Source organism: Mesitornis unicolor, unplaced genomic scaffold, assembly GCF_000695765.1.
Source record: "Mesitornis unicolor isolate BGI_N332 unplaced genomic scaffold, ASM69576v1 scaffold9645, whole genome shotgun sequence".
In the NCBI taxonomy this organism is placed as follows: Eukaryota; Metazoa; Chordata; class Aves; order Mesitornithiformes; family Mesitornithidae; genus Mesitornis; species Mesitornis unicolor.
The window spans coordinates 1-13,435 of NW_010183436.1; the positions used below are offsets into that span (position 1 = coordinate 1).

At 43.4% G+C, this 13,435-nt stretch overlaps 1 protein-coding gene across 1 annotated transcript; it reads left to right on the top strand.

Moving 5' to 3' along the window:
* Nucleotides 1-3,030: 3,030 nt before the first annotated feature.
* On the top strand, nucleotides 3,031-13,101 carry POLDIP3 (polymerase (DNA-directed), delta interacting protein 3; the record flags this gene model as incomplete). The annotated part of the gene is made up of 8 exons (XM_010184127.1): nucleotides 3,031-3,418; nucleotides 5,807-5,884; nucleotides 7,694-7,789; nucleotides 9,548-9,730; nucleotides 10,599-10,676; nucleotides 11,194-11,323; nucleotides 12,206-12,272; nucleotides 12,611-13,101. Coding segments are annotated over 8 exons (1,195 nt in total), but the record flags the coding sequence as incomplete, so codon positions are not given.
* Between the last annotated feature and the right edge of the window lie 334 nt (nucleotides 13,102-13,435).

Sequence of the window (13,435 nt, forward strand, 5' to 3'; positions counted from 1 at the left end):
CCTCCCGGTGCCTGGCACTGCCCCGTGGGCCCTGGCCCAGGCAGGGCAGGCCTGCCCACCGCCTTTCCCCTGCCCTGCTTGGGACCCTCTTGTTCCCCCCGGGGCTCCTGGCACTGCCCATCGCTTCCCTGGTGCCTCGGGCCTGCGCTACCTCCTGCTTCTCTCCGGCCGTTAACCCAGTGGTGCTGCCCAAGCCGGGACCGCCTCGCACCCCCGCCCCTTCCCAATCTCGGTATCCGGGCTGCTCTGGATGTGCAGCAGGAGCTGCTGCTGGGCAGCCTTAGGTCTTAGGCAGTGCCCTGGGGCTCACCGAGCGCCCCCCAGCAGCCCCCTGAAGCGGTTGGTTGGTGAGGGGCAGGGTGCATTGTGGGATAGCCGTGGGAGGTGTCGTTGTGCCATGGGGAGCCGTACCTGTAGCAGCGCTGCTCGGGATCCGCACAGCCAGGCTTCCGGCTACGACATCTTCATCCACATTGCTGCCTGCCCCTTGGAAGCTGGGCTCTCTGTAGCATAGCTAGCGGTGCCACGACTGACTGTTTGAAATGTTGGTGTGGATGTGCAGTGCATTGCATATCGGCTATGAGATTAGATTTTTGTCTTTGTATGGCAGATGTCTCCAGTGTAGGCTGAGCCATAGACTCTAGTGCAGCTCTTAGCAGTTCTTATCTGGCTTCTCCTTTGGTAGCTTTTCATCTTCCCTTTTGTCGTAGTCTCTTGATGCTTCTGAAGATATTGTCCGTGGATTTCTCCCCATTTGTGTTATCTTTTTCTTTTAATTTAATGGTCATTGGGGAATCTTGGGCTTTAATTCAGTCTACACTTATGTCTAGAGTAGTATTTTGAAAGGTATCTGCTAAGACATATTAGCAAAACGTTCAAACACATATTTAAATCCTAGTCTAGACAAGGCCTTGGCTCTGCACTTTCATTCACGTTATCCTGTGTATTAGGAACGCTGCTTAATATGCCAAGCACCTCCCTTTTTCTTTTTCAAATCCCTCCTTAACTCTCATTTCTTCCAGGAATTCTTCCTGCTTTTATTTGCTGAACAGTAATCCCTCTGCAGCACTGTAAGAATTTTTGTGCCTTGCATTTTTCTTGTGTGTAATGGTTAGTTCACTTTAAGATTTCTGAGGTAGCTTTTTGAAGGCTGACTGAACTGAATAAACTTAAATCATTATAACCACACTGTTCAATAGTCTAGATGAAGTAACAGAAAAATCCTCACCCATAAAAGGTACTAATCCACAAAATGCACAAGCCAGAACTTAGAGTAATTGAAAGTGAACTTGATGTTCGAGCTTACCTTGTATTTCAGGTGTTCTGGCACAAAATCCCTTAACAGTTAATGCTGTTGCAGGGTAAGCAATTGTCTCTGCAGAAGAGTTGCTTATTAGGATGAACACAAGTCTTCAGGGGTGGTGTAATCTTCAGTACAGAGTTTCCTAACAGATTTTATTAGTTTGTATCATTGACAGTTTTAACTAATTCTGGCTTAAATGCTGATACATACGTTTCTGGTTTTACTTTGACGCCTCTTAGAAAGAACCACTCACCAAGCCCTTCTGCAGCACTCTGAATCCTTTCAGTGTTGCTAAATTAATGTTTTGCAAAATTCCTTGCAGAATCTTGTTCTGTGGCTGTTGCTTTATGGGTACTGTGAGTCTTCCATACTATTCTGGATATATTTTAATAAATGCTCTTAATAATACTTCTGTTTCTTCTGGCTAGCGTGCGTTGGCTGTATGAGAGAGCAGCCATGGGATTCTTAGCTAGATGTTAAAAATGAGACCCCAGTCCTAGTTCTTCAGTTGCCTGCACACAAGAATGAGAGAGGCAGAAGTGGAGGGTCAGTCTTTCATCTCTTTTTTTACAGATCTCTCCACTGAAAATACACAACTGTAAAGAATGTTAAGATTGTAGGGTTAGGTCAGGAATTACTGATGTAAAGCTGTATGAAGAATTCAGATTGCATCGTCATTTGGATTTGCGATGTTAGTCTTTTAAGTATTACAACAAATTCTAGATACTTACTTTTAGACTTTTTAATACTAAACGATGCATTTCAGAAAGCAGATGAACACTGTATCCCTCTGTAGCTTATTTTGGATTTTAAGAAGCCAACAGCAAGTATATTTTTGAGCACTTTAACATTTCTCTTACCACTTTGCCATCTTTTTAAAGGAAAAAAAGAAAACCTTAAAAATGCTGGAAGGAGGAACTGTACTGAAAAAATGTTTCCTTGTAGGGAATAGGGGAGATTCTGAAAAAGTGAATCAGACGTGTAAGGAGAAGCTGGTTTCAGCTTTCACTGCAGAATGGGCTGCTTCTTGGTGGTAATTGTGTACAAGTACAAATGCATCCTTTCTGTGGGCTGTTATCTTTCTGTGCTCAGTATTGTAATGAAGATGTCCTTAAAAAGGAAAGGCCATTGAGTGCAGCAGCTTTCAGTTAGTAGATGAAAGGAGAGGCAGTGATGGTAAAAAGAGACTTGCCTGATAAGTAGTCCGGCTGGCAGTTGATCAACTTTGAAACCGGTGGCTTTGAACACTCCCACAGATCTGAACTTGCTGTCTGGAATTCTTGACATCTTGTGTAGTTCCATGTTTCCTTTGTAACAAGAGATGTTATCGTATTACTAAAGATGCTTTAGCAGACCTGCTCGCTCCTAAAGCTAGAAAGTTTGTTTCTGTTCCTCTTTGTCTTTAAAGATTTCCTCAAAGTACCCAAATTGCTGATGAATTTTGTTTAAATGTACTGTGTACTTAGGACAGCTGAAGTTTGTAAATGTGAGCTGTGAGCTTAAGGATGAATTTTGGAATTCGGTTCCTTAGCCATTTACGTAGAAAGTAAAATCCAGCATAAAACTGCTTAGGAGCTCTACTGTTGTATTCGGGTGTCTAATCTGAGTGGAGTTCTGTGCAGTAATAATGAGCTTTTGTTTGCAGCAACACAAATACTTTTGTTGATACTGTATGACAGCTTATAATGTCTGAAACTCTCTTTTTACCCCTTTTTTTTCTTCCCCAGGCTTAACACAAGGCCAGTATTTGGAGGTGTAAGATCTCGCATTGGGGTCCAGCAAAATCTTCTAAACAGATCACCGCCAGCTGTTGGCTTCCAGCGGACGTTTGATGCCCGACAGAAGATAGGACTCACTGATGCCCGACACAAACTGGGGGTTAAAGATGCTCGTGAAAAACTGGTTCAAAAAGACGCTCGGTTCAAAATCAAAGGGAAGGTGCAGGATGCTCGAGAGATGTTGAATTCCCGTAAGCAGCAAAGTGTTGCTGCTGAAAAGGTGACCAAAGTGGTGGATGCCAGAGAGAAGATCAGCTTAAAAAGGAGCACTCCAGCTGCCATCAGTCCAACTATGGGGACAGTAAATCCAGCCATGAAAATCACCAAAACTATCCAAGTAGGTCAAGCAAGCCACCTGTGAGCCCCCCAGTTATTCTGCAGAAATCCAGTGGAAATGATATGTGAATATGTTCACCTGTTTACAGTAGCAGTGATGGTGATACAGTTCAGTCAAGCCTGTAGGGCAGGATTCAGAGCCTCTTGGGTGTCCTTGCAGCTGCTTGGGGCTTTTTGTTGAATCCTAGCCTTCATTTGAATTTTCATTTGAATTTTGGACCCAACAGAGACTGAAGTAGCTCTCCTGTCAGCATTGAAGTAGTTGTCTTGAGTGGTTAGGAGTCTCTTTCCCACCTAAATACAAACACAATGTATGTGTTTTTTGTCATTCTTACACTGCCTCTCTTTGCAAGTCTGATGTGGTGGATTGTCCTGTCTGAGTAACTGGTTTATCCTCGTGCTGGGTTAACAGTTTAGAATATACAGTTATATTTATGTCTTGAAGAAGTTCTAAAACAATGAGCTCTTCTCCTGCAGTTTCTCTGTTTCTATTTGTCTGGTTTTCAGGAAAGCCCTGGCTTTCAGGGAGTTGCCCAATTACGTGGCGCGTTCCTACTGAGGCTCAAGATTTATTCCAGTTGCCGTATAATCAGTTGATCACATGAACCTGCCAGTTTCCTTTGTCAGTTTTCTAATTTCACTTTGTGTGCTCAGTAACTTGATTCTTAGCCAACCTCTTTGAGAAACAACTACTGTGGGACTGTGTGTGTGTTAGGTGCAGTGGGTAGAGGCAGAAGAGAAGCTTCTAGACTCTCAGCATTGTTGTTTGGGGAGTGGTTTTGTTCCTCACCTCTACAAGTGCGTAGCTAAAGTTCCTAGCCTACCTCTTTTGTTTTCCTCCTCCCAAAGATCAGCAGTGTGCTTACGCGCAACCCAGAAGAATCTCCTGTTCTCATCAGTTTGAAAGCCTCGATGAGTCTGCTTTCTTGTTCAGCCACGGGTTTTGCTCAAGAGCATCAAGCCTATTTCTTCTGTAAATTAGCCTGGGAAATTTCACATTGCTCTGCAGGTTTACTGCCAGGCTGACCTGTGAAAGAGAGGGCTCTTGTGGCAGTAAGAAGGGCTAATTGCAGAGCAATAGAGCAGTCTGTTCAGTAGTCTTTAATCAGTGCAGTAGTTAATACTCCTGCTGTCCTTCTAAGCCAGGTCACCACCATCAGCCATTAGGAGCTGAACATTTTCTATGAGGTTTCTAGGAGTTAAAATAGTTTCCAGAGACTTAGTACAGCAGCAATTTGCTCTGACCTGATTTTTTTTGTGTGATTTGGTTTGACATACAGTGCTTTCTGTTTCTTAGATAACACATTGCAAGGAAAAAAATACTGTAGGATACAATGGTAGTTAAGACTGTAGATAAAACTGTGCATGAGCCATTTAAACTTTTTTTTTAAAGGATTTGTACCGAAGTTCCAAATTGCCCATGGCCCTCCTCTCTTCCAGTATATGGGAGCAGGGTCTAACTAAAGTATCTTTGTCTGAGATGCAGCGCACAGCTTTCATGGCCTGTACTGTGATCTTGCTTCTCCTAAAGGAAGGAAAAAAAGTCTTTGCAACCCAAAGAATTTCCGTAGGTCTGCTGGTGTTTCCATGGGGCACATACCTTTGTTTCTGAATTGAAACATGAGGGTGCTGTGGTGTAACTTACAGTCTAAAGAAAATGTAAATCTGAAGATTTTACCACCTGTATGGAGTATTTTTGTAAGAAGACCCATTCTTTTCTGTAGCGGACAGGTTCCTTCCCAAAAGGGCATTTTTTGAGAGACTTGCTGCTTTATTTCAGCTGTTGGTACAGCTACATTCCCTGCTGACTTCTGTTGTGATTTCCCTGTTTCACAGGGTAACAGACTGCAGGGTGTCAGCTACACCACCCCATGCATAATTTTATTCCACTGCAGCTTATTCCAGCTCTACAGTGAAGGGATAGTGTATACTTCCCCTTTGAAATGGACCTGGACTAAGTTGTGTTGTGTCCCAGCTTGTTGAGTTTGATGGAAATAGGTATCTTCAGTTCCCTTAAGCATGAAAGAAGAGAACCTTTCTTAGTGATTTACCATGTTCATGGCAGAAATGTAGATCTAGTCAGTGCTCACAGGGCTGGAGTTAAGTCCCCTTCCCACTGATCCTGGACTAAAACTAAAGTAATCTGAATCAGTTTCTTTGTGTGGCCTTAGGTTTTAATTTCTTCAGTTAAGTGTAGTTATCTCATACTGAGCATATTACAGGAAACAGATGTTATCTAACAGCATGTTGTGGTAATACATCTCAAGAGCAGGAGAGGGAGTCTCATTTGAGTGGTCTCAGGGTATCAACTAATGGCTCAAATCTTCTGAAATGGGAATCTGGTGGACTGTAGTGGTTTAATGGTTTGATTCTTTCCCTCTAACTGTAGCAGAAGGCTCCAGTTCCTGGGCACTCTCATCCAGCAGGAATGAGGATCAATGTGGTCAACAATCATACACACAAACAGGTGCGTGTCCACTGCGTGCTCTTTGTTTGTTACCTTTGAGAGTGAAGGAAAGTGTCCATAAACATTGGCAGGTGGATAGAAAACTTCAAGTAGGAAAGAAAAGAGGAGTGTTTGGAAGTTCTCTAACAGCTGAACTCCCAATTTTCTTGTGGTTAAGATACTTTCATGGCATTTGAGGCTTTCATTTAGTCTAATTGGTCTGGATTCCTTGTGTGTTACATGAATATAAAGTTGTTATTCCCAGGTTTTTTTTCTGTATGCGCTGATGTTTTTTTTTCTCTCCAGACTGTGACCTTTAGCTCTGATGTCTTTTTGTAAATTTCTCAGCGACACCACATCAGATCAAGTTACTGGTTGTTTTGATTCACCATCCTACCAGCCTCTTCAGAGATTGGATATGATTGTACATGGCCAGATGTTCTGCAGTGGGGTGGGAGAGGGTGTAACCTTCCTGTGAAATCCAGCTGTGGGTCCCTGCTGGAAACCTGATAGTGAATGATGTTAACTGGTGTTCTGATGTAGTGTCAAAGCTGCCTTATCAAGCAGACTTCGAGGAAAACCCTAGAATTTATGCTGTCTCTTCTGGGGTCAGTTTTAAAGGCCTTTGTCACAGCCCCCAGCCATTCAGCCACCTTGGGCACTTGCAGAGAGGAATTACACCTTTTTATTAGTTATTTTCTTTTGTGTGTGTGTATACATAAAGTATTACACAAAATATCAGAAAACTGACATTCACAATATCATATCCTGTTGGGTTTTTTTGCCTTGGTTATGGTAACTTTAGCTATTTATCAGAGTAACCTCTACACTGACCTGTTGCCTCCACCTACCCCAGATACTGTCACTTAAAGAAGTATCTTCATTATTCTGATCGCATCGCTACAAGCATTTCACTTTGTTCTATACTCAAGTCTGTTGTCCTGGTGGCTGGCATTTCCCCCAGTTCTTTTCTGCACAATCCTCCTTTGTTCTCCTATGGGGTTTTTTTGTTTGGGGTGCTTTGTTTTTTTTCCTTCGTAGCATTTCTGGAACAGAAAAAACTTTCTTGTTTTCCTGTAAACCAGAATCTTGCCGACTATGACAACCCACTTATTTTGTAAGCTCTCATTGCTAATCCATCCATTTTTCTTTACCTTTTTACTGAGTCAATGGGAAGCTGTTTTCAGTTGTGACTTATGTTCTGGACGGTGGTGCATGTGTATAGACTTTTTTCTTAACATTATTTAGAGTCGATGAAAAAGTATTTGCGTAGGGGTTAGCCTTTTTTTTGGTTTTTTTTAAAAGCAGGTCTATGGGTGTTAAGTTGAACTGGGAAATTAATTATTCATTCAGTAAACCTCCTAGTGCAGTGTTGTCTAGTGCCAGACGGGTATGTGCTGTGCTGAGGAAAGCAGGCTATTCAAAAGGAACGTTTGGTTCAGATGTATTTGGCAGGCATCTGCTTAACTAAAATAAAAGTTTAAAAAAATCCTATGCATAGGCTTCAACTCTGAAGGTAGCAGGGTGCTAAAAAGTAACAGCGAGGTTTTATTCCATTGATGTGGTTTCATCAGTCATGGTGAGGTCTAGGGAAATAGCCTTACTGTGGCATTTCTGGAAAAGAAGTTCAATAGTTCTTACACTGGCGTTTTGAAATGGACTTCTGTGCCTTCAGCTCTACATCCCCAAGCTGCAAGGACAGGAATAAAGTCCATTGTAGTCATGTTCATTACCTGAAGGAGGCTGAAGGCAGGGGAAAACTTATTATTTTGGAAATTATGTCTAGATTAAATGTACCTGCTTGTAAACTCTAACCTTGCTTCCCTTCAGGGTGTATATGACGTGGAGGACGATGATGAAAGTGTCTCTCCCCTTGCTAGCAAACAGATGAAAATCACCACTGCAAACAGTTTCCTGCACAACGCGGTAAGGGATTATCTGAACAGTCCCCACTACGCCATGCTCACATTGGGTGGACGCAGGCTGCAGCTTTACAGGGCTTATGTTTTTTTCAAGTATGTAAACTATGCTTTCTCCTCAAATGTTTGTTCTTCACCCCACCCTTCCCTCTGTGCCAATGCTTCTAGTGTTATTTTTGGGACAGAGTCCGTTTTAGGCGAACTTTTGCAGCCAGAATGTGTGCTTTCTCCCTTGCTGGCAGGCTGATGCACGTTAGCCCTTGACTTTCTTCTTGCTGGGGCAGTGCTTTGAACCTGTCTCATTATTGTATGAGCAGGCAAGCAAGGGAAGCTTTGTGCTGCTTCTGGAAGCTGGACATCAGAGCAGGAAATCTCTTGCCATGCAAAATCTTAGTTGGCAGCTTGTTGGGGAGTACTGATGCTCTGGAGAAGATGGAATTTCAACACAGACAAATGCGAGGTCCTGCTCGTGGGATGGGATAACTCTGCTGCTTAAGCTGAGAACTGAGTAGCTAAAGCAGCTCTGTAGGAACAAGCCTGGGGGTCCTGCTGGGTTATACAAGAATGAGTTAGCAGTGCATCCTTGCCACAGTGAAAGCCAACTGTAGATTATATATTAGCATGATCACAGTCAGCAGAGCAATGAAGATAATTATTCCCATCTGTTTGGCATTTTGAAAATGCACCTGGAGTACTGTGCCTACTTTTGGACTCTCTGATATGAGACACACACTGACAGACTGAAACTTGTACAGCAGAGTGGTCAGGGGTCTGCAGCCCATGCTGTGTGAGGAGAGAGTGGGAGAGTGGCACCGCTTAAGGCTGAGAAGAGAAGCCTGTAGTGAGACCTGTGCACTTTCACTTTCTAATACATGGTCATACAAAAGGCAAAGCCCAAGCCCTTTCAAGGAATGAAGAGGGAGAAGATGAACCAATGTGTTTTGCAGCAAAAGAAATTCTAGTTGGATTTGCGGGGCTGTTGTGCAGTTCTCAGGGTGTTGGTCAGCCTCTGGCACAGGGACTCGGGCTGTGAAATCACCATTCTCAGGTATTCAGAGTTTGACTGGATAAGGCCCTGAGTCAGCCTGATGTGTCTTTGGATCTAGCCCTGTTTCAGATACAGCAATTGGACATAGGTTTGCCCTAGATTATTCAGTGGCTCTGAGAAAGCAAATTCATGTTGTTTTGCTATCACGCAAGACAGACTTGTGGAATGATTATCTGCTGGTATTTTTCTCATGTCAGTATTCTAAATGGAGCTCCTTCCTTAAAAACAGCCTTATGGGTATGTGGATTTGGGTTTTTTTAGGTTGGTTGGTTGTTGGTTTGTCTTTTTTTTTTTCCCCAGGGGTAAATGTGTTATCTCCAGTGTTCACAGCAGCTACCAAGCACAACTTCTGGTCTGGCTTTTAACCCAGGTAGTTCCAACTAGAAAGGTTGTGCTCCATGTCTTTACGTGCCCTAGCTTGGTGTTCCTGAAGAAGTATTGCTGTTTGTACTACAGCAGCTCAGTCTTACTGTTAATGAGCAATCTTTGTGTACCCTTGGTAAAGTACTTGAAAATCTTTGGATCAAATGAGCTTTTCAAATTCAAATCACACTTACAAAGGCCATTCAAGAATATGAAAGTAGAAAGTGTTCATGATGAAGGACAAGCAGTGTTTAGTGCATGCTTGTAATGCTTTCCTGCTGTTGGTGCTTGAAAAAAAGGGATGACTCTTGTAGCCAGCAGCTCTCAGAGATGCTTTATTCTTTCTCCCTGTAGACTGGGCTGAGTGGCAATAAATTCTCTCTGTCCAAGACTGTTCCCCTGACTAAAGTGGTCCAGAATGATACATACACAGCTCCGCCTGCACCTCCCTCTCCTATGCGGACGAAGGCATTGACAAACATGTCCCGGACCTTAGTGACAAAGGAGGAGCCTCCGAAAGAACCAGCACCTGTTGAGGTGAGCTCAGGAAAGTGGGAGATGCTTTTTATAGAAGTCTGTGAAACATCTGAAACTTGCTGTTTATCGGTTGTGTGAGCAGCTCATTTCTGCCTGCCTTCCACCATCAAGCTTATTCTGGTAACTGCAACCCCTGTCTCAAGACTTTGAAACCTGTGTAAGCATCCTTTTCTCCAATGTTTCAATTATTGAGAGACTGGGAATTCACAGGTAGTGCATCGTGCTTCTCTCAACTTTTCTATCTAGCGCAGGAGCACATGGTCCTGGAGGAATCCGTGTTACAGGGAGCGACAGTTGTTGTTTGAACCCTCTTTGGTGGCTTCCCTGTCCCTAGGAATAGTGTTTTACCACTACTGTTATCTTTTGTCCACTCCTGTTAGCAAAGAGAAAAGCAGGATTCTTGCTGTCCTCGCAGCACCTCTCAGGCAATTTGTCTGGAATGGCTTTGGCATTCTGCCTGGTTTTGGGTACAGGTGTTCCCAGGCATGATGAGTTCAGTGTGCTTGTGAGGGGCTGAAGCCATGGTTTGGGGTTTGCTGCTGGTGCAGAGTGCAGCAGAAACACATGCTTAGAAGTTTGGGCATGACCAGAGAGTACTGTGTGTAGCAGATTGCGTTAGTATTATACTTGGGAATGAAAGAGAAGTTACTTCAAAGAGAAATGAGCATGGAAAAGAGGCTCCTTTTCACCATCAGGTGAGCTGGGCTTCTGTAAGCACTGATACTTCCTTCTCCTAGCTGTAGCTCTCTTGTATGTGTACAGACTTTCCCACACATCCTTTTAATGACTTTTTTAGTGCTTTTAATGCTGTGCTGTCTTGATTGCTGCGTTTGACCTTTTTGTGTGATGCATTTGTTTGTGTCGGCAGCTGGCGTTCAGTCCTTTGGAAGGCACCAAGATGACTGTAAACAATCTGCATCCTCGAGTCACAGAGGAAGACATTGTTGTGAGTGTTGCTTACTGCCAAACCGTGAATGAGTGAAGCCTCCTTCCCTTGTCCTGCCTCTTTTGATAGATCCCTTGATCCATGGTGAATGCATTGAAGAGGGATACGATGTGGGTTTGCTTTCCGTGCAAAAGCTTTGAGTTCCTGGGGGTTTTGAGATTTTCTTTTTCACTTCTTTTGAAAAGTGTGTGCTTAAGACAATGGGACAAAATCCCATTTCTAGGGTGAACTGAGGTACCTGACATCACTTAGAAGAGTTCATGCCAAGTGATGCTTGATGTTCTCCTTGAACTTATGCCGCCATCCAAATTATCTATGCACTTCCATTCTCAGCAGGCTGAGAATGAGCCTGGTCTTCTGCATAGAGTACTGGCCTTGAACTTCTGGCTTGCATTGGTTAGCCATGCATTTGCTAAGCAGGAGGGATGGTGCAGTTGGGGAACTCGGCCTTTCTCGGCGTCTTTAGCTGAAATGGTACCTCTGTGACCATGGCCATGACTTAACTCTCTGCCCTCAGGAGTTATTCTGTGTGTGCGGCGCTCTGAAGCGAGCCCGGCTGGTGCACCCTGGAGTGGCCGAGGTAGTATTTGTGAAGAAAGAAGATGCTATCACAGCATATAAGAAGTACAACAACAGGTGCTTAGATGGTAAGTTTGAGACCAGAGTTGCCTTTAGGATAGATAAATCAACAAAGGCTCTTCCACCTCAGCAGAGAGTTTAAAAGCATCTCTGATGCTCACATGCTACCAAGAGAGAGGGAACGTCAGAAAACAGTTTCAAGAGCTAGACAATGTAATATGCTTCTATGAAGCTACCTAAATATATATACAGCTTATTTAAGTGAAATTAAAACCAAACCAAACCAAAACACCAAAACAACAACAAAAACCCCCAAACACTTCCTAAAAAGCAAACAGTCAAAGCTAAAGGCAGGATCCTGGTGGTTCCACTGGTCTGACTTGCAGATTAAATTTATTTTCCAGTGCAAAGGGCTAAGTAGTCTTTAGGAAGCCTTTTCCTGCTTACGGAATAGCTGTTTGTTTTCAGAATAGCTGTCTGCAAAGTCTCAAGGCACAGTTGGAGACACTTTGAATCAGACCTGTAAAACAAGTGGTATCGGCTTCTCTGTAGGGTTTCAACAATGCAGTTGTTAATCTGGATCCACCTGCAGTGCTGTTATGGGCTGAAATGAGCTGTTAATTTTTAGCTGGAAATAGTCGCTTTTTCTTTCTCTACATGAGTGACATGTTAGTGTCAGATGAGCAGCAGACAGCTGAGGGATTGTCTCATGTCTCTGTTAAGGGTTTTTTACATATATGTAGTTTCTTAATTAGTGTGATTCTTCATATTGTACTGAGTGTTTCAGTGGCTTTTCTGTTGCTGTGATACTGCAACAAAAGATGCATCAGCTGTTCTTTCTCGTGTTTCCTCAGTATGTGCAACTCTGCTTGCACTGGTGTGTGGTATTTCTGAGGTCTTGCCTTACCATGATTCTAATATAAGGACTTTTTAATTGTGTTTTTATTTAGGTCAACCAATGAAATGCAATCTTCATATGAATGGGAATGTCATCACCTCAGATCAGCCTATATTGCTGTAAGTGTCCTTCAAGTAGTGGGAAGAACCAAACACATTTGCAGGTTCTGTTTTGAGGAGGACCTGAGAGGAGGGAAGGAAAACTGTTGGTAAATTTTTCCATGAACATTCTCCTTCTCCTTCCTCTCTGTGGAGCTCTGTGTTGACCTGAGGGCTTGACTCCTGAGTGTTCGCAGCCCTGAGGCTCAAAACAAGTTTGAGATGAGGAAGTTTTCTTGTATGGAAAGCATATCCCTAATACTGGGAAGGGGGCAATGCCAAGAACAGTAAACGGAGACATAATGCTGATCTTTTATTATGAAATAAAATTTAACTACCGCTTTTTTTTTATCCTCCAGCCGATTGAGTGATACCCCTTCAGTGAAGAAGGAAGGGGAGCCACGGCGATCAAGTGCAAGCGCCTCTTCAAATCCTCCAGCTGAGGTGGATCCTGACACTATCTTGAAGGCACTCTTCAAATCCTCAGGGGTCTCTGCCTCTGTGCAGCCCACAGAATTCAAAATTAAACTCTGAAAAGGAGAAGTGAGCAGTGGACTGGAAAATGCATTTAAGTTGGGGAATGAGAAAAGTTCAGGAGTGCAGATGTTATTTGCATTTGCCTGCCTTGAAATTTTTTGTTTTCTATGATCTCTACCTTACTGTACAGTAGTGTTTCCTCTTGTGTGTGTACTTTCTGTTTTCATAGTTGGAGTTTTCTTCCATGATTTTTTTTCCAAAAAAGTAACCTCCCCCTTCTGCCAGTAATGTATTACCAAGCATACACCATGTAACTCCCTCCTTTACTCCAAAGCCCCTAGTGGCCATTAAAAGTGCACATAGACTTTGAGGGGAGGAGTGGTGATCTCCTTCTCTTGTCTTCTGACCTTTAACTAAAAGGTGCATCCCCTTGATTATCAACAGGCAAGAACACCACTCTGTTTCCAAAATTGCTGTGCTGGGTACACAGGTGTGACTCCGTCCAGGAAGCACCGTCTTGCATCTTTGACTTGTATGCGTTTGGTAGCACACTGCTTTGTTCTGGGTGCTGGATGTTTTTCTGCTCAGTAGCTGTGACATTGAGAAGGGTGAAAACCTGAGCTTCCTGCTGTGTGCACCAGCCAGTGGAGTCATCAGGCAGAAGGGACCTGTGCACAAGTGCACCACCCACGGTGCTATGAGAGGGA